Here is a 25043-nt window from a genome sequence, read left to right on the forward strand (position 1 = left end):
TAAGAAAATTCAATGGGGAAAAGCAGTCTTTGCAACAAGTGGTGATGTGACAACTGGATATCCACATGCAAAAGAATGAACCTGGACCCCTATCTCACACCATATACAAAAATTAACCCAAAATAGATCAAAGCTCTAAATGTAAACACTAAAACTATAAAACTCTTAGAAGAAAACTCAGGTGTAAATCCCCATGACCTTGAATTAGGCAATAGTTTCTTAGATATGACACCAAAAGTACATCCAACAGGTTCCTGTTTCAAGATGGCGGAAGAGTAAGACACGGAGACCACCTTCCTCCCCACAGATACACCAGAAATACATCTACACATGGAACAACTCCTACAGAATACCTACTGAACGCTGGCAGAACACCTCAGACCTCCCAAAAGGTAAGAAACCCCCCACGTACCTGGGTAGGGCAAAAGAAAAAAGAATAAACAGAGACGGGACGGGAGAATAGGGACGGGACCTGCACCAGTGGGAGGGAGCTGTGAAGGAGGAAAGGTTTCCACAGACTAGGAAGCCCCTTCGCGGGTGGCGGAGGGAAAAAGCTTCAGGGCCGCAGAGGAGAGCACAGCAACAGGGGTGCGGAGGGCAAAGCGGGGAGATTCCCGCACAGAGGATCAGTGCCGAGCAGCACTCACCAGCCCAAGAGGCTTGTCTGCTCACCCGCCGGAATGGGCGGGGCTGGGAGCTGAGGCTCGGGCTTTGGTCAGAGCACCCGGAGAGGACTGCCGTTGGCAGCGTGAACACAGCCTGCAGGGGGTTAGTGCGCCACGGCTAACCGGGAGGGAGTCCGGGGGGAAAAGTCTGGACCTGCCGACGAGACAAGAGACTTTTTCTTCCCTCTTTGTTTCCTGGTGTGCGAGGAGAGGGGATTAAGAGCGCTGCTTAAAGGAGCTCCAGAGACAGGCGCGAGCCGCGGCTAAAAGCGCGGACCCCAGAGATGGGCAGGAGACGCTAAGGCTGCTGCTGCCGCCACCAAGAACCCTGTGTGTGAGCACAGGTCACTATCCACACACCCCCTTCCGGGGAGCCTGTGCAGCTCGCTACTGCCAGGGCCCCAGGATCCAGGGACAACTCCCCAAGGAAAACACATGGCGCGCCTCAGGCTGGTGCAATGTCACGCTGGCCTCTGCTGCCGCAGGCCCGCCCCGCACTCCGTACCCCTCCCTCCCCCCAGCCTGAGTGAGCCAGAGCCCCCGAATCAGCTGCTCCTTTAACCCCATCCTGTCTGAGCGAAGAACAGACGCCCTCCAGCGACCTACACGCAGAGGTGGGGCCAAATCCAAAGCTGAGCCCCTGCGAGCTGTGAGAACAAAGAAGAGAAAAGGAAATCTCTCCCAGCAGCCTCAGGAGCAGCGGATTAAATCTCCACAATCAACTTGATGTACCCTGCATCTGAGGAATACATGAATAGACAATGAATCATCCCAAATTGAGGAGATGGACTTTGAGAACAAGATTTATGATTTTTTCTCCTTTTCCTCTTTTTGTGAGTGTGTATGTGTATGCTTCTGTGTGAGATTTTGTCTGTATAGCTTTGCTTCCACCATTTGTCCTAGGGTTCTATACATCCATTTTTTTGTTGTTGTTGTTACTGTTTTAATTTTTTTTCTCTTAATTATTTTTTTATTTTAATAACTTTATTATATTTTATCTTACTACTTTATTTTATCTTCTTTCTCTTTTTTCCTTCCTTCACTCATCCCTCCCTCCCTCCCTCCCTCCTTTCCTCCTTCCTTCCTTCCTTCCTTCCTTCCTTTCTTTCTTTCTCTCTCTCTCTCTCTTTCTTTCTTCTACTAATTCCTTCTTCCTACTTTTTCTCCCTTTTATTCTGAGCCGTGTGGATGAAAGGCTCTTGGTGCTGCAGCCGGGAGTCAGTGCTGTGCCTCTGAGGTGGGAGAGCCAACTTCAGGACACTGGTCCACAAGAGACCTCCCAGCTACACATAATATCAAACAGCGAAAACCTCCCAGAGATCTCCATTTCAACACCAGCACCCAGCTTCACTCAACGACCAGCAAGCTACACTGCTGGACATCTTATGCCAAACAACTAGCAAGACAAGAACAAAACCCCACCCATTAGCAGAGAAGCTGCCTAAAATCATAATAAGTCCACAGACACCCCAAAACACACCACCAGACGTGGACCTGCCCACCAGAAAGACAAGATCCAGCCTAATCCACCAGAACACAGGCACTAGTCCCCTCCACCAGGAAGCCTTCACAACCCACTGAACCAACCTTAGCCACTGGGGACAGACACCAAAAACAACAGGAACTACGAACCTGCAGCCTGCAAAAAGGAGATCCCAAACACAGTAAGATAAGCAAAATGAGAAGACAAAAAAGCACAAAGCAGATGAAGGAGCAAGATAAAAACCCACCAGACCTAACAAATGAAGAGGAAATAGGCAGTCAACCTGAAAAAGAATTCAGAGTAATGATAGTAAAGATGATCCAAAATCTTGGAACTAGACAAAATGCAAGAAACATTTAACAAGCACCTAGAAGAACTAAAGATGAAACAAGCAACAATGAACAACACAATAAATGAAATTAAAAATACTCTAGATGGGATCAATAGCAGAATAACTGAGGCAGAAGAACGGATAAGTGACCTGGAAGATAAAATGGTGGAAATAACTACTGCAGAGCAGAATAAAGAAAAAAGAATGAAAAGAACTGAGGACAGTCTCAGAGACCTCTGGGACAACATTAAATGCACCAACATTTGAATTATAGGGGTTCCAGAAGAAGAAGAGAAAAAGAAAGGGACTGAGAAAATATTTGAAGAGATTATAGTTGGAAACTTCCCTAATATGGGAAAGGAAATAGTTAATCAAGTCCAGGAAGCACAGAGACTCTCATACAGGATAAATCCAAGGAGAAACACGCCAAGACACATATTAATCAAACTGTCAAAAATTAAATACAAAGAAAACATATTAAAAGCAGCAAGGAAAAAACAACAAATAACACACAAGGGAATCCCCATAAGGTTAACAGCTGATCTTTCAGCAGAAACTCTGCAAGCCAGAAGGGACTGGCAGGACATATTTAAAGTGATGAAGGAGAAAAACCTGCAACCAAGATTACTCTACCCAGCAATGATCTCATTCAGATTTGATGGAGAAATTAAAACCTTTACAGCCAAGCAAAAGCTGAGAGAGTTCAGCACAACCAAACCAGCTTTACAACAACTGCTAAAGGAACTTCTCTAGGCAAGAAACACAAGAGAAGGAAAAGACCTACAATAACGAACCCAAAACAATTTAGAAAATGGGAATAGGAACATACATATCGATAATTACCTTAAATGTAAATGGATTAAATGCCCCCACCAAAAGACACAGATTGGCTGAATGGATACAAAAACAAGACCCATATATTTGCTGTCTACAAGAGACCCACTTCAGACCTAGAGACACATACAGACGGAAAGTAATGGGATGGAAAAAGATATTCCATGCAAATGGAGACCAAAAGGAAGCTGGAGTAGCTATTCTCATATCAGACAAAATAGACTTTAAAATAAAGACTATTAGAAGAGACAAAGAAGGACACTACATAATGATCAAGGGATCGATCCAAGAAGATATAACAATTGTAAATATTTATGCACCCAACATAGGAGCACCTCAATACATAAGGCAAATATTAACAGCCATAAAAGGGGAAATCGACAGTAACACATTCATAGTAAGGGAATTTAACACCCCACTTTCACCAATGGACAGATCATCCCAAATGAAAATAAATAAGGAAACACAAGCTTTAAATGATACATTAAACAAGATGAACTTAATCGATATTTATAGGACATTCTATCCAAAAACCACAGAATACACATTTTTCTCAAGTGCTCATGGAACATTGTCCAGGATAGATCATATCTTGGGTCACAAATCAAGCCTTGGTAAATTTAAGATAACTGAAATTGTATCAAGTATCTTTTCTGACCACAATGCTATGAGACTAGATATCAATTACAGGAAAAGATCTGTAAAAAATACAAACACATGGATGCTAAACAATACACTACTTAATAACGAAGTGATCACTGAAGAAATCAAAGAGGAAATCAAAAAATACCTAGAACCAAATGACAATGGAGACACGACAACCCAAAATCTATGGGATGCAGCAAAAGCAGTTCTAAGAGGGAAGTTTATAGCAATACAATCCTACCTTAAGAAACAGGAAACATCTCGAATAAACAACATAACCTTGCATCTAAAGCAATTAGAGAAAGAAGAACAAAAAAAACCCCAAAGTCAGCAGAAGAAAAGAAATCATAAAAATCAGGTCAGAAATAAATGAAAAAGAAATGAAGGAAATGATAGCAAAGATCAATAAAACTAAAAGCTGGTTCTTTGAGAAGATAAACAAAATTGATAAACCATTAGCCAGACTCATCAAGAAAAAATGGGAGAAGACTCAAATAAACAGAATTAGAAATGAAAAAGGAGAAGTAACAACTGACACTGCAGAAATACAAAAGATCATGAGAGATTACTACAAGCAACTCTATGCCAATAAAATGGACAACCTGGAAGAAATGGACAAATTCTTAGAAATGCACAACCTGCCAAGACTGAATTAGGAAGAAATAGAAAATATGAACAGGCCAATCACAAGCACTGATATTGAAACTGTGATTAAAAATCTTCCAACAAACAAAAGCCCAGGACCAGATGGCTTCACAGGCGAATTCTATCAAACATTTAGAGAAGAGCTAACACCCATCCTTCTCAAACTCTTACAAAATATAGCAGAGGGAGGAACTCTCCCAAACTCATTCTACAAGGCCACCATCACCCTGATACCAAAACCAGACAAGGATGTCACAAAGAAAGAAAACTACAGGCCAATATCACTGATGAACATAGATGCAAAAATCCTCAACAAAATACTAGCAAACAGAATTCAACAGCACATTAAACAGATCATACATCATGATCAAGTGGGGTTTATTCCAGGAATGCAAGGATTCTTCAATATACGCAAATCAATCAATGTGATACACCATATTAACAAATTGAAGGAGAAAAACCATATGATCATCTCAATAGATGCAGAGAAAGCTTTCGACAAAATTCAACACCCATTTATGATAAAAACCCTACAGAAAGTAGGCATAGAGGGAACTTACCTCAACATAATAAAGGCCATATATGACAAACCCACAGCCAACATTGTCCTCAATGGTGAAAAACTGAAAGCATTTCCACTAAGATCAGGAACAAGACAAGGTTGCCCACTCTCACCACTCTTATTCAACATAGTTTTGGAAGTTTTAGCCACAGCAATCAGAGAAGAAAAGGAAATAAAAGGAATCCAAATTGGAAAAGAAGAAGTAATGCTGTCACTGTTTGCAGATACATAGAGAATCCTAAAGATGCTACCAGAAAACTACTAGAGCTAATCAATGAATTTGGTAAAGTAGCAGGATACAAAATTAATGCACAGAAATTGCTGGCATTCCTATACACTAATGATGAAAAATCTGAAAGTGAAATCAAGAAAACACTCCCATTTACCATTGCAACAAAAAGAATAAAATATCTAGGAATAAACCTACCTAAGGAGACAAAAGACCTGTATGCAGAAAATTATAAGACACCGATGAAAGAAATTAAAGATGATACAAATAGATGGAGACATATACCATGTTCTTGGATTGGAAGAATCAACATTGTGAAAATGACTCTACTACCCAAAGCAATCTATAGATTCAATGCAATCCCTATCAAACTACCACTGGCATTTTTCACAGAACTAGAACAAAAACTTTCGCAATTTGTATGGAAACACAAAAGACCCCGAATAGCCAAAGCAATCTTGAGAACAAAAAAAGGAACTGGAGGAATCAGGCTCCCTGACTTCAGACTATACTACAAAGCTACAGTTATCAAGACGGTATGGTACTGGCACAAAAACAGAAAGATAGATCAATGGAACAGGATAGAAAGCCCAGAGATAAACCCATGCACATATGGACACCTTATCTTTGATAAAGGTGGCAGGAATGTACAGTGGAGAAAGGACAGCCTCTTCAATAAGTGGTGCTGGGAAAACTGGACAGGTACATGTAAAAGTATGAGATTAGATCACTCCCTAACACCATACACAAAAATAAGCTCAAAATGGATTAAAGACCTAAATATAAGGCCAGAAACTATCAAACTCTTAGAGGAAAACATAGGCAGAACACTCTATGACATAAATCACAGCAAGATTCTTTCTGACCCACCTCCTAGAGTAATGGAAATAAAAACAAAAATAAACAAATGGGACCTAATGAAACTTCAAAGTTTTTGCACAGCAAAGGAAACCATAAACAAGACCAAAAGACAACCCTCAGAATGGGAGAAAATATTTGCAAATGAAGCAACCGACAAAGGATTAATCTCCAAAATTTACAAGCAGCTCATGCAGCTCAATAACAAAAAAACAAACAACCCAATCCAAAAATGGGCAGAAGACCTAAATAGACATTTCTCCAAAGAAGATATACAGACTGCCAACAAACACATGAAAGAATGCTCAACATCATTAATCATTAGAGAAATGCAAATCAAAACTACAATGAGATATCATCTCACACCAGTCAGAACGGCCATCATCAAAAAATCTAGAAACAATAAATGCTGGAGAGGGTGTGGAGAAAAGGGAACCCTCTTGCACTGCTGGTGGGAATGTGAATTGGTTCAGCCACTATGGAGAACAGTATGGAGGTTCCTTAAAAAACTACAAATAGGGCTTCCCTGGTGGCGCAGTGGTTGAGAGTCCGCCTGCCGATGCAGGGGACACGGGTTCATGCCCCGGTCCGGGAAGATCCCACATGCCACTGAGCGGCTAGGCTCGTGAGCCATGGCTGCTGAGCCTGTGCGTCCGGAGCCTGTGCTCTGCAACAGGAGAGGCCACAACAGTGAGAGGCCCGCGTACCGCAAAAAAAAAAAAAAAAAAAAAAACTACAAATAGAACTACCATATGACCCAGCAATCCCACTACTGGGCATATACCCTGAGAAAACCGAAATTCAAAAAGAGTCATGTACCAAAATGTTCATTGCAGCTCTATTTACAATAGCCCGGAGATGGAAACAACCTAAGTGCCCATCATCGGATGAATGGATAAAGAAGATGTGGCACATATATACAATGGAATATTACTCAGCCATAAAAAGAAACGAAATTGAGCTATTTGTAATGAGGTGGATAGACCTAGAGTCTGTCATACAGAGTGAAGTAAGTCAGAAAGAAAAAGACAAATACCGTATGCTAACACATATATATGGAATTTAAGAAAAAAAAAATGTCATGAAGAACCTAGGGGTAAGACAGGAATAAAGACGCAGACCTCCTAGAGAACGGACTTGAGGTTATGGGGAGGGGGAAGGGTGAGCTGTGACGGGGCGAGAGAGAGTCATGGACATATACACACTAACAAACGTAGTAAGGTAGATAGCTAGTGGGAAGCAGCCGCATGGCACAGGGATATTGGCTCGGTGCTTTGTGACAGCCTGGAGGGGTGGGATAGGGAGGGTGGGAGGGAGGGAGACGCAAGAGGGAAGAGATATGGGAACATATGTATATGTATAACTGATTCACTTTGTTATAAAGCAGAAACTAACACACCATTGTAAAGCAATTATACCCCAATAAAGATGTTAAAAAAAAAAAAAGATGATACAAATAGATGGAGAGATATACCATTTTCTTGGATTGGAGAATCAACACTGTGAAAATGACTCTACTACCCAAAGCAATCTACAGATTCAATGCAATCCCTATCAAACTACCACTGGCATTTTTCACAGAACTAGAACAAAAACTTTCACAATCTGTATGGAAACACAAAAGACCCCGAATAGCCAAAGCAATCTTGAGAACGAAAGAAGGAACTGGAGGAATCAGGCTCCCAGACTTCAGACTATACTACAAAGCTACAGTAATCAAGACAGTATAGTACTGGCACAAAAACAGAAAGATAGATCAATGGAACAGGATAGAAAGCCCAGAGATAAACCCACGCACATATGGTCACCTTATCTTTGGTAAAGGAGGCGGGAATGTACAGTGGAGAAAGGACAGCCTCTTCAGTAAGTGGTGTTGGGAAAACTGGACAGGTACATGTAAAAGTATAGGATTAGACCACTCCCTAACACCATACACAAAAATAAGCTCAAAATGGATTAAAGACTTAAATGTAAGGCCAGAAACTATCAAACTCTTAGAGAAAAACATAGGCAGAACACTCTATGACATAAATCACAGCAAGATCCTTTTTGACCCACCTCCTAGAGAAATGGAAATAAAAACAAAAATAAACAAATGGGACCTAATGAAACTTAAAAGCTTTTGCACAGCAAAGGAAACCATAAACAAGACCAAAAGACAACCCTCAGAATAGGAGAAAATATTTGCAAATGAAGCAACTGACAAAGGATTAATCTCCAAAATTTATAAGCAGCTCAATAACAAAAAAACCAACAACCCAATCCAAAAATGGGCAGAAGACCTAAATAGACATTTCTCCAATGAAGATATACAGACTGCCAACAAACACATGAAAGAATGCTCAACATCATTAATCATTAGAGAAATGCAAATCAAAACTACAATGAGATATCATCTCACACCAGTCAGAATGGCCATCATCAAAAAATCTAGAAACAATAAATGCTGGAGAGGGTGTGGAGAAAAGGGAACCCTCTTGCACTGTTGGTGGGAATGTAAATTGATACAGCCACTGTGGAGAGCAGTATGGACGTTCCTTAAAAAACTACAAATAGAACTACCATATGACCCAGCAATCCCACTACTGGGCATACACCCTGAGAAAACCATAATTCAAAAAGAGTCATGTACCACAACGTTCATTGTAGCTCTATGTACAATAGCCCGGAGATGGAAACAACCTAAGTGTCCATCATCGGATGAATGGATAAAGAAGATGTGGCACATATATACAATGGAATATTACTCAGCCATAAAAAGATACGAAATTGAGCTATTTGTAATGAGGTGGATAGACCTAGAGTCTGTCATACAGAGTGAAGTAAGTCAGAAAGAGAAAGACAAATACCGTATGCTAACACATATATATGGAATTTAAGAAAAAAAAATGTCATGAAGAACCTAGGGGTAAGACAGGAATAAAGACACAGACCTACTAGAGAATGGACTTGAGGATATGGGGAGGGGGAAGGGTAAGCTGTGACACAGCGAGAAAAAAGAAAAAACGAAAAGAAAACAAAAGTACATCCAACAAAAGAAAAAATTGTGATCAATTTTTAAAACTTTTGTGCTTCAAAGGACATCATCAAAAAAGTGAAAAGACAACCCTTGGAACAGGAAAAATTCTGCAAGTCATATGTCTGATAAGGGTCTTGTACGTAGACTATATAAAAATTCATACAACTAGAGAATTTTTTAATTGTAATGGGTAATGGATATTAATAGACATTTCTTCAAAGAAGTTATACAAATGGCCAATAAGCACACGATAAGATGCTCAACATCACCAGTAATCAGGGAAATGCAAATCAAAATCACAACGAGACACCACTTCTGTATTAGCCACGTCTTTTATTTCCTGTATTCTGATGCTTTGACATCTGGGGCCTTGCTGACCCCCAGAGACACAGCACCCACCACCTTGGGGTTAGCTAATTCCTAGAGATAGGAAACAACTCACTTGCTAGAACGCTTTATATATGCAAACCAACCAATCTAGAGCCCATACCCCCAACCACCTTCTTTATGGGGCTCTCACTCTCTGACTACCATCTATATACCCTGATCACCGAAGCCAGGTACCAGAAAACTGGGGACAGTTCCTATGCCCCAGAGCCTGCTGAAATTATTCAAACTAGTCCATCCTAAACCTGCTTATTACTCTGCGTGGCCCAGTCCTTCCTGCAGACACCACAAAAAAGGCTCTTGCCCACACTTCCCCCCTACTTCCTTTGCCTCCTTGACCCTGGTGCTTCCTCATGTGGCTTTGGGCCATGCCTCCTGTGGCTTTGGGCCATGCCTCCTGTCTCTAGGAATCCTTCACAACGTTTCCATGTCTGGGTGTCTTACCATACCTGATTAAAACAAATCCCAGGTACCCATAAAACAACTTCACACCCACTAGGATGGCTATAATCAAAAAGACAGATGATAACAAGTGTCAGAGAGGATGTGGAGAAATTGTAACCCTCATACACTGCTGATGGAAATGTAAAAGAACGCAGCCATTTGGGGAAAATACTTGGTAGCTTCTCAAATGGCTAAACATTTCCACCCACATTATTTATGCCCTAAGACCCATCATATTACACCCACTGCTATTCAATTAAGCCTCATACTCTACTGTGTAGTCTACACATAAAAAGTTACAGAAATTCCAATGCTTGTTGTGCACAAAGGGTTTAAAGAAAAAAATATAATCAGCTATAAATTCACTATTTTGAGCAAACAGATATTCTAAACCAAATATGCTATTGGTGGTTAAATTTCCAGTCTATGAAAAATGGTGAGAAATAATCATTAAACTATCTAACAAACCAATTATATTTTCAAACACAATTATTTACCATTACTGTAAAAAATTAAGTAGCTCTATACCTTTTTCTCCTTAGACTTCTGTGCAGTATGAGAAGTGACATTCTCATTTTGGTGAACAAACTCTTGTGCTACCACTGTTTTTACAGGGTCTCCTTCAAGAACACAATTTAGAAATTGCACTGTGTGTTCTAACGAATAGCTGTAGAGAGTTGAAGTACAAATATGAGGTCAGGAAATGAAAATAAAAAGTTATGTGGAAACATTAGCATAAGCAATCTTACAAAATCTTAGAAGAATATGAAAAATTGGCTCACTTCTGAGTTTTAACATGAAAATTAAATGCTCATTGTGTATCTCAAGACTCAAGAATGAACAGAGGGAAAGTGTCAAGTTAGAGGCTCTCAAAAACTAATTTTTTAAATGAATACCGAAAAGTAACATATTGATAATTAATTAATTTTCTTATCTTTTATTCCAGGTAAATTTTCCACAAATCTTTCTTTCATCTTATCACCTATACTTAAGTCCCTTGTTGGATTCACACATGGTTTCAGTTTCCTTCAAACATCAAAAACAGACAATAAATCCTTAAACTGACATTTTTATCCTGTCAAATTTTACATTTTACTTATACCATGGCGTTCTAGTCAAAGAAACTCTAAGCAGGGATATAGAAAGGAAAAACTAAAACACTACCCTACCTCCCACCCCTACATTATTTAGGCATATTTTCATGGTGATACTATATTATGTGGAATACGAAATTCTACAAAAATTGACAAACATCTGAAACGCTAATGTCCCTGTATCCAAAGAAACTCATTCCAAAGAAAATTATAAATGATTTTATACTGCTCATTATTTCAGACTATTTATGCCTCTGATCTTTTCCAATGGCCAGATAATGAAGAGCTGACCACAAAGGACTGTTTTTGAAATGTGACGGCTATCTAAAATACTGTGATATTTTGCTACTCATCAATTTATTAAAGACAACCCTTGAAGGGGAACCATTTGGGACTACCAATTCTCCTTGAGCACTCTCATCTTGCCGCCTCACATATGCTCAACAAATTGGGGTTTCTAGGGCCTAGAAACTACCAGAAATTAACCACATCCTAACTAGTTCTTAAAATCACCTGGCTTGCCCACTCCTAGGGCCGGAAGCCAGTCTCCACCACAGGCGCTGTTAGCAGTGCGTGGCCCTGGAAGATGACACTGCAGGCGTATACTGCAGTAACTGAACGAACCTACCCTTCTTACCCGGGGTGAAACTGAAACTACTGGTAACTGAGACAATTATCCACCTGTTGGCAGACAAATGGAGGTAATCATTTAATACCATAATACCTGCCCCGAGGGGCCTGACTGACCAATCACTCTGAGCATCGAGAGGAAGGACTCAACTCAGTCCCCTTACCTTGCCTGGGGAACCACAACTCTGGATAATTTCACATCAGGGCTTCTTGCCCTAGGTCCCCATAGAAGAGAGTTGCCATATGCCAGCACCACCCTCCTAACCCCCAGTGCCTTGGGATATTTTAACACACAACTCTAAGAAAACAGCTGTTTAGGTAGCAAAAATAAATAGAAAAATTGTGGATTGAAATAATACCATGAAAAACTTGATTCAAGTGACATATTTAGAACTCTGCATACTCAGCAGAGAATATTCTTTTTCAAAAACACTTTCAGGGACTTTCCTGGTGGTCCAGTGGTTGCGAATCCACCTTCCAATGCAGGGGACATGGGTTCAATCTCTGGTTGGGAACTAAGATGCCACAGGCCACAGGGCAACTAAGCCCATGTGCCACAACTACTGAGCCTGCGCGCTCTGCAGCCCTCGAGCCAGAACTAGAGAGAAGTCAGCATGCTGCAATGAAAGATACCGCATGCCACAACTAAGACACGAAGAAGCCAAATAAATAAGTAAATAAATAAATATTTTTTTAAAAAGGCACTTTGTGCAATATTTATAATAACTGATCATGTATTAAACCACAAAGGAAATCTCAACTTCCAAAAAGCAGGACTCTTTCAGGCTGCATTCTTATACCCCAACAGAACAAAACAAACAGTAATCCGCCCCCCTCCACCAAACTATCAAACCATTTAGAAAATATAAAACTCTTGGATAAATTAGAAAGTCAAAGTGAATTAGAGATTATTTAGAAAAAAATGAAAATACTACATATCAAAATCAAAACATTACATATATATCAAAAACATTATACAGAAAAAAATTCACACCCTTAAGTATATTTGTTATTAAAGATTGAAAGGAAACAAACTAACCAAAGAATTGAAAACATAACAAATTTAAAGAGAAAGGAACCATCAAAAATAGAAAAGAATCACCAAAAATAAATGATTAGAGAAATAAAACAGACTTTGATCAATAAACCAAGAGCCTGTTCTTTAAAAGGGTCAATCTGATAAACAGCAATAACAAAGAAAATAGAAAAAAAACATTAGGAAAGGAAAAAAGGACATAATAAATACAAAATAATGTTTTTAATTATCACAGAATATTATATACAACTTAACAATAATAAACCTGATGATTTTCTAGAAGACAAACTACCAGAAAAGATTCATGGAAAAAAAGCAAACATCTGGGCTTCCCTGGTGGCGCAGTGGTTGAGAGTCCGCCTGCCGATGCAGGGGACACGGGTTCGTGCCCAGGTCCGGGAAGATCCCACATGCCGCAGAGCGGCTGGACCCGTGAGCCATGGCCGCTGAGCCTGCGTGTCCGGATCCTGTGCTCCGCAACGGGAGAGGCCACAACAGTGAGAGGCCCACGTACCGCAAAAAAAAAAAAAAAAAAAAAGCAAACATCTGAATAAAGCAATACCCCTAAAAAGATAGTGAAAAGACCTTCTCCCTAAAGAAAAGCGAAGAGACCTTCCCCCTAAAAAGGCACAACCCCAGAACCTTCAAGGTACTAATTTATTTAAACTTTCCAGGGCACAGAGAAAAATGGCAGTCTTGCCAGGTTCTTTTATTAAGTCAAACACCAAATTAAACCCTAAAACCAAAATCTGACAAAGATAACACAGGAACAGAATATCACAGACTTATCTCATTTAACTACTGTTGCAAAAATCCTGAAATCAATTCTGACACTACATTAAAGGAAAAAAACAAAACCTGAAAGATTTTTTTATTCCATAAATTACTGTGACTAACATGAAATATACTAATAAACTAAAGAAAAAAAATCTATATTGGATTCTCCAAAGATTCTAAAAAGGCATCTATTTAAAACAACTCTTGCTAAAATAGGAATTTAAGGAATACATTAAGATCGAAAGTATGTATTACTCAAACCAGAAGCATTCCTAACATACTAAGCATCAAAACACACTACAACACCACAATAACTAAAACAAGATGGTGGAAACTTAGGACCAAATAGCTCAATGGAATCAAAGAGTCTATAAAAGAAAATGTATATTTGAGAATGTAGTAAATATTAGTAATTATATTTTATATCAGTGGGTAAAGGTGACCTATTCATCCAGTTAATCATTTGGAGAAAACAATTAAGTTAAACTCTACTTCATACCATACACATAAAAATGCTAGATAAACTTTTTAAATTTAACTATTAAAAATACAGCAGAGGGCTTCCCTGGTGGCGCAGTGGTTGAGAGTCCGCCTGCCGATGCAGGGGATATGGGTTCGTGCCCCAGTCCGGGAAGAACCCACATGCCGCGGAGCGGCTGGGCCCGTGAGCCATGGCTGCTGAGCCTGTGCGTCTGGAGCCTGTGCTCCGCAACGGGAGAGGCCACAACAGTGAGAGGCCCACGTAACACACACACAAAAAAAAAAAAAAAAAAAAATTTACTGCAGAAAATATTTTCATAATATTGGGGTAGGACAGATTTTCTTAAAAAGTGATAAAACTCAGAACCAATAAGGGAAAAAACTTTCTGATAAAACATGAATTAAAATATGTATATGGCTATATCAGAAAAAATTACTATAATCTATATTAACAAAGATAACTACACATGATATATAAAGAGCTCTCACAGATCTAGAAAGAAATACAAACAGTCAAAAGGAAGACAGGAAAAGGGTAAGCAATTAATAGAAAAAGAAATTAATGGAATAAAAGCTCAACCTCAGTAGTAATAAGGAAAATAAAAATTTAAACAGCAATGAAATATTTTTCACACCAGACTGGCAAAAAATTTAAAGATTCTTAATATCCAGGGCAGGTTACGCTATCAGCTCATATAACTAATATGGAAAGCCCTTTTAAAAGGAAATTTGGCATTAGCTGTAAAAAAATTTAATATACACACTCTGGACCAGCAATTTCACTTTTAGGAACTAGCCTACAATAACATTCATCCATGCACACAAAAATGTATGTTCAAGGATACTCAGTGCAACATGGTTTCCAACTTTTCTTACAGTCAAAAAGCCCATAAACAGAGCACCTTTAAATAAACTACGGTACTTTAAGAAATCACTTAAGAATACTATGGAATACTCTGTAGACTTTAAAAAGAAAAGGGTAGATCACAAAGTATGGACAGAAAAAATAAATAACAGTAAAACTACAAAACAGTACATAAAACACAACCTATTTTTGTGTTTATATAGACACAAAAGCAAATAGGTACACATGTACGCACATACATTAGTGTATGTATATGAGAAAAAACTAAGGAGGAATATGAACCAATTGACAGAAACTCCTCACTTTCTACATTACTGCATTTAAATGGTTTATAATATACCTATATTATTTTTGTTAACAGAAAAATAAAAATAAGAGATTAAAATGCATGACATATGCTTTCAATGACATCACAACAGAAACTACACACAATCCTTCTAGCACTCACTTGTGGTCCTTGAAAATGTCCACCAGAAAATTTTGGTTAATGGCTGGAAATATCTTAAAGAGCTGTTTCTCCTTTAGTTTAGTGGCGCAATCTTTTTCAAATATAAGCGGCTCCCTTCTCTAAAACAAACAAAAAGAAGACAAAAACCATCTTTATGATGGAATTTACAATACTAATTATGCTGACCCCAAAGCATGGTTATTTTATTGCAAAAAGACTAATAATTTAAAAGCAGTCACAGACTTTCTTCACTGATTAAAGGCTGAAATTAGTAATATAAGTATTCTTGCACAATTTATTTATATCCCATTTTTTGCTAAGTATTTGAAGCTGTTCATTAACACACACACACATACACACAATCACACATATACATATATGTGTGTGCATGTGTATATATACTCTCACATATACACACCCAACACATTCAATCATATTATACAAAAAAGGATATATATATATATATATATATATATATAAAAACAGGATATAAATAAAGGAAGTCAGAGTAGAGAAAATAAAGGTAAGAATATAGGATAAAGCTAGCAAGTAAAATTAGTATATAAATGCATGCCACAAAATCCTGTACAATTGCTAAAGGTGGGCCACAAATTCAGTTCTTAGCTTCTTAGTGGCCAAAGCAAAGGGGGAAACAAAGATTCTCAGTGTCCATAAAATAAAAACAAACCAGTTGCTCAGGAGAAGTACAGCTTTTTCTGGTACTGAGACCTGAGAGAAATTTCTCCCATGGGTCCTCATTAAAGGGACACTGTGTGATGCTGTGAACAACGTCCTCAAAAACATATTCTCCTCAATGGGCAGAAACTACAATGTACAAATAAGTTGCAAATTCAGGTTGACAGAAAATCTTAAAATTCACATAAAAAAATTTTTTTCACAAACATATTTACTCCAAAGTAATTGCATGAGATTTGTTACTAATTGTTATTTTTTCAAAGTCATATTTGGATTGTTTAAATAGCCAAACCGAAAGAGCTTTCCTAAAATGTGCCATGTGAATTCTAATTGAGGAATATGGTAATCACTCTTAAAGTGATTTCTAACTCTAAGACAATTTACTGACATTGTGATTTAACTATGTAATATTTTTGTTTATTCCAAAAATCCTAATGTCTGAAAAATAACTTCCTATAAAATTTCAAAGGTGTCTCTGAAAATATAAAAATTACAATAATTTAGGAAAATCCTGGAATAGTTAATGGTTTTGAAGCCTAACCATATTTAGGCCATTTATAACACCAAACAACAATAAAAAAAGAACCACAATAGGTGACAATCTGACCAGTAAAAAGAACTGATCAGACATCACAAGAGTGATGAAAACAAGCCACCTCAAGAATTTTAAATATTCACGTCTTATTTAAGATATACATTATAATCCGACCTTACTAAAAAATTCAGTGATCAGATTTACTAGCAATCTGCCAGATCACAGAGTTTCTAAACTACAAATTCTAGGGTCCCATCAATAAACTGAAAACTCATAACCATAATCATGTTACAATTAATTATCCTATTCATACATTATGCCTAATGTTTATTTTATATGCTTTGCTTTAGAAGAATTTAAATGATATTTCTCCTTTGGGAAATTCTCTTACTGAGAAATTTCTCCAGAAATTCTCTTAACTGAGGCTCTAAGGGGGAATACCCTCGGGATGAAGAGTATAGCTTCTATTACCAAACCCATGGAAAAAAAAGCAAAAATCACTGATAGGAGAAAAAAAAAAATTAAGTTGGAAAGTCAAAGAAACTTTTTTGTTCATTATTATACTAAGAGATTAAAAGGCAGGTTAGAACCATAAAGATAAGTTTCAGTAGAGGAAAATGGCATTTCAACAAAAAGTGTCACACCATTTGAGCATAAGTTCTAGGCTTTCCTTATTTTTTAAGAAAATCTATTTCTCCAATTTATTACATATGTAAATTGAAGAAGATATCTGAAACAACACTAAATTATAAGATCCTACTGAAGAGATTGTTCTTTGGATTATGTAAACATGCAAAGATGGTAATGGTAGCTTATTTCCAACTTAATTAACAAGATAACTGGGGGAAATAAATATGAAGGTAGAAGAATCCCATCATTCTTTCTATGCCCCAATTCTATGTATTTCAGCCAATATAAAGGTGTTCCTTTGAGCAGTCAAATGAGTGAAAAGAGAGGGTAAAATGCTTTAAGATCACCAACTAAGAAATTTTTTTTCCTTGAGAATTGGACTAAATAACCTCTAAGGTCTTTTCCGTTTTGGTTCTGAAATTCTCTAATACTAATTTTCAAATTCCACAAAACGTTAAGAAAAAGAAATGCAAAATAAACAAAATTCTCTTACGGCTTCATATCATATAATTAGATATGTTGAATAAAGAACAAAAATTAAGTTCAAAGCAAAGTGAAATCTGTTTGAACTTGTTTAATTGCAAAGTTAGATAAAAAAGAAGAGTACTTAATTTCAGATTCATAAGTTTCTAAAATTTTTCTCTAAAAAAATTTTGTTTCAAAGATGGACAATTCTTTAATAGCAAGTGTCATTTCTTATTACTAACTTATAAATGAAATTATCTTCAAAGGAAATATTCTTTCATGTTTTTCTAGAATTAAAAAATTGCAGAAGTAAATGTTAAAGATAAGATATATACACCTGCAAAATTAAATCTAAAACAACAGATTTAACATAAATTGGCTTACTGTTATAGAATATCAACTAATTTTCCAGAAGCAAAGACCTCCAACTTCAAACTACATTTAAAACATTTTTCAATTTTAACATTAACTTCAATCAGGTTAAAATATGATTTCAGACTAGGAAAAGTAGAGTCAAATGAAAATCAAAAAGTAAACATATGATTAAATTAGAGTCAGAGACAAAGGCTTAATATTTATACTAACTCATACCAAATCATGCTTTTCCTGTAAGGCAATTTCTTCTGACATTATTTCTCTGAGTGATACTTTTTTAGTATGAGTGTTCCAATGATCCAATAAGGGTTGCATTTCAGGTGCTGCTAAAGTCTTCAGTAATTTTTTGCCCGTTCTCTGAGATGATTTTTGTTCTGGATTATCAAGACCAACACGCCCAACCAGGGAAGGATCTACAAAAGCAGTATCAATAGTGTCAGATCATCAAAAATAAATGTACAAATTAGGCATTATTCATTCTGTTACATCTACCTCAGAGAGACCCAGAAAACATGACTTTTTACTCTTTGCTTATAAATACAATATTCCAAGTTGTATTTCAAAGTTTCAAAATACATCTTCACATAATCACAAGCAAGTATAAATGTAGAAATATTCAAATGATCTGGGTATTACTGTAAATCAACTCAATGCTTCCCCACTCTTTTTCATATCACATCAACACAGAGAAAACAGTGACACACATATACACTGGTAAACAGAGGAAGCTGCAGTCAGCCGGAAGTGAGTAGCTTTGGTCAGCTCTGCTTGGCCACTCCAAGAACTGAAAGGATGAATATTTCTGCAAATCTGTAACCCATTGGAGGTCTACAATAAATATTGAACAAATGATATTCAACATAAGGAAGGAACTAAACATTCTAAGAAGTTCATAATAACAAGACTTAATGTATAATATTTCAGCTTTTCTAAGCACCACATTCTGATATACTCCTTTGATTTCCTGGAGAGTGAAGAAATAGCGAATACTGTCATCTGAATAACTCTGATACTCTTTGGGAACCTTCAGCTCTCAAACAGCTTTAGCTCTTGAAGCTACAACACAGGTCTGAACTAAAGTTAAGAATCTTCAACCTGGAGTCCTAGTATGGAGTGGACAAAAGAGGCATCTGGAGGAACTCAGGCACAAAAGGAGGACCCTGTAACAGGTCTGCCGCCCTGCACTAACCACTTACGACAATGCTATCTAAGAAATCTTCTGGAATCAATTATTTTCAATTTGGCAGATGTAATCAAAAAGCAGGTTGACTTTTGTGCTCTAATTATATTAACATAAATAAAAAATTTGAAAAATCAAGTAATATTTCAATGATACTCTCAAACACAGGAATACTTTATTGCTCTCAAACCAGAACAGTTTCCCTTCATTCAGAGCAAAATCATAAACAGGAAACACACTGACTATGTGCATTAGAGCACACCTTGGGTGTTCCACAGCACTCCTGTTTGTTTTTTTTTTAATTGAAATATAGTTGATTTATAATGTTGTGTTAGTTTTCAGGTGTTAACTGAAAGTTAAATGATATTATAGGGGCTTTTTTCTTCTTTAAGCTTTATTTTCTTTTGTATCAATATTAAATGTTAAAACTTTTATTTGCAAATCAAAATTCTTGGGTAACATATTTTGTGGAAGTATATTTAAAATGAATTAAGATTCAGGGACTTCCCTGGCCTGCTCCCAGTGCGGGGGGCCCGGGTTCGATCCCTGGTCAGGGACCTAGATCCCGCATGCTACAACTAAGAGCCTGCATGCCACAACTAAAAGACCCCTCACGCCGCAACTAAAGATCCTGCACACCTCAACAAAGATCCCACACGCGGCAATGAAGATCCCGCATGCCACAACTAAGACCTGGCGCAGCCAAATAAATAAACGCTTAAAAAAAAAAAAAGTTAAAATTCACACACACACACCAAGTTTCAAGTTTCAACATCAAGACAAGAATATTAGAAGTGAAAATATGTGCTTTACCTTGCATTAATTTGCCACAGGATACCTCTTCTTGTCTTTGTCGCTCCTAAACACAGAGGCAGAACAGGATTGGCAAAGCAGGGTGCATTAGAAAACAAGCTTATATTATTTTTCTCTAGTAATCATTTCTCCCTGTAAAACTATCAATCATTCTTGCTAAATCTAATAAAAGCAGATAAATATAAATTGATTCCATCTATATATTTTTTCTACTTATAGAGCTCTTATGCTGTGATATTTTAAAAACTGTTTATGAAAATTAGCACTGCAAGTCTTTAAGGAGTAAAAAACTATTTATGATTTTTTTCCATTAAAAAAAAAAATCAACAGTCATATTGAGCTCCATCATTAATTATATAATTTGGCCAGTCTGGAAATAATCTAAAATACTGGAAGGAGAAAAAAAAAATCAGTAACCTGTTAACTGGTAAAATTAATTCTCTCTCAAAGTCAAGATTCAATAGAATCTTTCATATAACAGATTTTATTGAAGAGCAAAGGTGACAAAATGTACACAAAAGGAGCTTTCTATAAAAAGAAGCCTACCAACCATTACAGATTCTTTCCATTTTTCATGAATCACTTTAGCCAGATTCAGATCTATATGAACCACACAGTCCTCAACTGTTAGGGACCCTTGTGACGGGGGGAAGAAAAGAAAAGAAAATATGATCATTACTCATTATACATTTGCAGAAAACATACTCAACTACCTTATGCATCATAAAACTAATTTGTATTTTTAATTACTAACCTATGTCTCTAGTTCTAAATCTCTTGGAATATTTTTATGTAATATGTCATTGTTTTCACACTTCTTGGCAGGTATAATTACATTATGTTTCATATATTTAAGTTATTCATGTCCATTACACTAAATATATTTAATATATTCATTTCCATTAGTCAAGACTTTCCAGTAGGCGTATTCTAAGGAATTATCTTGCCTTAAGTGTATCTGGAGTAGCACCAAAGGATTCAAAAAGATGTATCTGTGCAAATAAGTATGAGGTAAATACCAGAGAAAACTTCCAGTATATGCACAAGATGAATACAAAGTCCATCTAAATACTCTCTATTTCTTCAAATTATATACTTAAAAATCTTCTACAAACACACTGTGTCAAAAATAATAAGGTAGGCAACACAAATTACTTTTACACTTCTAGTAACATAAAATAATTTTAAAATTGAACTAGACCCTCTATCTATATTCTACTTACACAAAGATACACATATAAGTAATTTACTTTTTCCTTACCTGAATCAATACCAACAGGGCCAAATAATTCATTGAGCTGAAAAGCCAGTTCAGGGGGCAATGCCAATTCCAGACAGTCTATGGTCAGCGATTTGGCCATCACTGGCATGGGATTCAACGTCTCAGTTTTATCTTCTTCAGTAACTTCAGCTGACAAAGCACTCCCTGCCATTAGAATTTTTTCCACTTCCTGTTCATCTTCATTCATAAATTCTTCTGTGTTTGGAAATTTCACATAATCCTTTGGAAGATTTTCACTTTTATTTATGTCAAAAGAGTCAGTAAAATAAATTTCTTCATGTAATTCAAGATCCGAAGTGCTCGATACAGAATTTAAAATATCAGACAAATTCAAAGAAGAATTTATACTGTCTCCAATCTCAGTGACTTCTGGATTCTTCTCCATTTCACTCACATTTTTAGTGGTAGTAGCTTTTAGAGTGCCTGGAAAAAGCTGCTTAACATTATATAAACCTGAAAGTTCTGCCTGACTATTAGGAAGTACTTCATTATTATTCTTGAGATCTACATTAGGAAGTATACCTGTTATTAATCCAGGTTTTTCAGTAGTTACAGCTCTTATTTCTGCCTGCTCTAAGCTTTCCTTTTCTGAATTACAGGTGGACTGTGCATTCGTGTTACTGATACCAATTCCATGGCTAAATTCTGGCACAGAAGAATTAGACTCCTCTAAGCTTCCTCTTTGGCTAATAATTTCCTTCAAATTCAGTCCCAGAGAAAATGGCCCAATTTGTGTTTCATCATATGACTTTTCTATATTCTCAAATTCAGTATCCTCACATAATTTAGTTTCAGAATCCAATAAAAGGCTCGTGGCCCAAATAATATCTTTGTTACACCTCTCATATAGGTCTTTTAGGGCTTCTAATGAAAACGATCCAAATAGTTTACAAAGAATGTTAAGATTTTCAGATTCATCAGCACTGGTAAGCTCACTTTCTTCAACATATGTGCTTTTGTCATACATTACCCTATATGGAATTGTTTCTTGAACATCTAATTTTGTGTTAATATTGAGAGCTTTCGGTTTAAATCCATCTAATCTTCCTGTTAGTACTCTCAGAGAATCTGAAACACTAATTTTATTCTTTTCTATTTTCCATAAGAGAGCAAAATCCTGTGGTTCAGTCTGAGTACACTTGCCTACTTCTATTCCAGGGACTTCTTTAGTCTTTTCTTCTTGAAATTCAGCTAAAGTTTGTGGTCCCGCTCCTCCAGGAGCAGTTGACACACTATTGGTAAAAGTAAGAGACAATGTGTGTTGCCTATGAATCTTTTTACTTGGACAAGTTTTATTCTCACAGGTCATTTCATTGGGCAGCATTTCAGAACTTCCTCGAGAAGAACTACCCAACGTTTTTAGTTCTTCAGGGCTTGTGCCCCAACAGGCCTCACGTGCTGTATATAAGGACATTTCGTTCATACTGTTGTTAGTTCCAAATTCTAGGTTGGGTTCATTTAAGCCAGCCTTTGGCATTCTTGATCTGTGCTCTCTCTGAGCTAAAGAATCTGATGAAGGCCAGTCACCCACAATGTTAAATGAGTCTTTTTCAGTATTTTTATAAGTACCATATTTACAGCTATTGAAAGATTCTGAGGCATCATCACACTGTGACTTGCTGTCATCCTCTACGTTTTCATGTGGAGATCCTCGTGGCTGGATACAATCTATACTCACAGATAAACTACTGTCTAATACTTTATGTGACTGAGGGCAATTATACTTTTTGTCACTGTGTATAGATAAAGCTTTCTCAGTTTTTCGGTTCCTTTTTGTCCTCTGACCGATAGACTTATCAACTGGCCAGTCACCAACAAAAGACAGCTCTTGTCTTGGGAACTTTTCCGAAGTTGATTTGCTTTTTTGTTTTCCAAAGGCTTTTTTCTTTACTCCTGCTCTTTCTTCCAGTGTTTCACTAGATGAAGATTTTTCATTTTGAAGTGGTACAGTATTTGAAAGACCACAGTCTTCTTGATTATTTCCACCACAGCAAATACTTGGTGATATTCTCTCTACAAAACTATCTGCATTGGTTTTACTACACTCTTTTTCAGGAGCCATTTCTACTGGCTCTTCTTTTTCATGTTTGTCTATTGCTCGTTCTTTGCTTTCAGAATCAGAAAAATAAATGTCTGGAGCTTCGTGAATGAAAGCACTCTGAATGTTAGGATTCATACCACTTGTTTCTTTTTTTCCGTTGTTTAAATCTGCATTAGGGAGACATGTAACATTCTCAGGTAACAAATTTTCTTTGGTCACATCATGTTTCTTCTCTTCAATTAACTCTGGATGCTTCAGAGACGAGGATAAAACATTTTCTTCTTTTTCAGAGGCAATATCTTCATTGTCTCTTGGGCTGTAAGATTTGTTTTTAAGTATTATAAGGAAATCTCTTAATGTTGCCATTAATATTATGATTTAAAGAATCATTCAACTGAAAGAGAGACACTTGATCCTTCCCTAATACACTATGAACACATCGCTTTATTGTAATCCCAACACCTAGCACAACGCTTGGCATACAAGAAGCACTCAGATTCTTTCAAATTGAATAATTAACATGAGATTTTCAGTTAAGGTGTTTATTATGCATTAAATATTAAAGTTAAGGTTCTAAATTTGTTCCCAGAAGAGGACACTCCCTAGCTCCTTTCCAACCTATTTAAGCTTAACATATGTGAAACTAGGTCTGCCTCTATACCACCTGTCATTTGCTGCAGAGGAAAATGCTTAAGATTGATTTACAAAGTCTCAAAGAGTCAACCAACATGATCTGCACAATTAAGTGAAATGAGAGAAAGGGAGGACAGCTCTCATTTGAGATGTCACTTGCTAAATTTTTTAAAGCCATCCTCAATGTTAATTTCAGACTCAGAGCACTTTTGCCAAATCATTATACTTTCAACTTCAGTGCATTTTCCTTATTTAACAACTCATCTTCCTTTCTTTCTTTATTGCAGGAGTTCTCAAAGTCCCAACTATCCCATGAAGCCTTCCTAAGTGAAATCACACCTAACATTCAGTTTTCTATATACCAGATGCTATTTATAAGTCCTTCACAAGTATTAATTCATAATCCTTATGAGATCCTTATAAGCAAAGTGTTATTATTGCCATTTTGCAAATGAGGAGCCGAAATATAGAGAGATTTTATAATTTGTCAAAGATTACAAAGCTTTGGGATTTGAAGCCAGGAAATACAGCTAAGGAGCCCATATTCTTAACCACTTTGCAATACTGCTCCTCAATAAAAGAGCATTTGTGAATTTTCTTTTCCCAACTCCTTTTTAAAAGGGTCTCTCATCCCTAATCATCAAAAAATGTGAGCAATTCAGAACTTTATTTATATTTAAGACTCTTCTTTACTCACTTATTTATTCAATTGTTTATGTATCCTAAATGTTTTTAACATAATCAGTACTATCCTGAATTGCAAACTTTCAAAAGGCTGTGACTTGTTACTTAGTAAAAGTATACCATGCATAATACATTTTTACGATACTAGCTTGAAAGAGTATTTTTATTAATACCTAAGAAAATTAAGAAGTAATGTGACTATATACCAAATAACAATAGAGGGTAGATAAGGTAACAGATAAATATTGGAATAGCAGCAAGTTAAATAAAGAAGGCA

General features: G+C 36.8%; 1 protein-coding gene across 1 annotated transcript in view; it reads right to left on the reverse strand.

Moving 5' to 3' along the window:
- N4BP2 (NEDD4 binding protein 2) overlaps positions 1 to 25043 on the reverse strand; it is a 62672-nt gene that overhangs the window by 16327 nt on the left and 21302 nt on the right. The window contains exons 7-12 of the mRNA XM_060148309.1: positions 21388 to 23765; positions 20677 to 20762; positions 20127 to 20172; positions 18350 to 18546; positions 15433 to 15551; positions 10631 to 10769 (exon numbers count right to left, since the gene is read on the reverse strand). Of these exons, the coding sequence (XP_060004292.1) occupies positions 10631 to 10769; positions 15433 to 15551; positions 18350 to 18546; positions 20127 to 20172; positions 20677 to 20762; positions 21388 to 23765 (2965 nt within the window). The remainder of the gene's footprint in view (positions 1 to 10630; positions 10770 to 15432; positions 15552 to 18349; positions 18547 to 20126; positions 20173 to 20676; positions 20763 to 21387; positions 23766 to 25043) is intronic.

Source organism: Lagenorhynchus albirostris, chromosome 4 (assembly GCF_949774975.1).
Source record: "Lagenorhynchus albirostris chromosome 4, mLagAlb1.1, whole genome shotgun sequence".
Classification (NCBI taxonomy): domain Eukaryota; kingdom Metazoa; phylum Chordata; class Mammalia; order Artiodactyla; family Delphinidae; genus Lagenorhynchus; species Lagenorhynchus albirostris.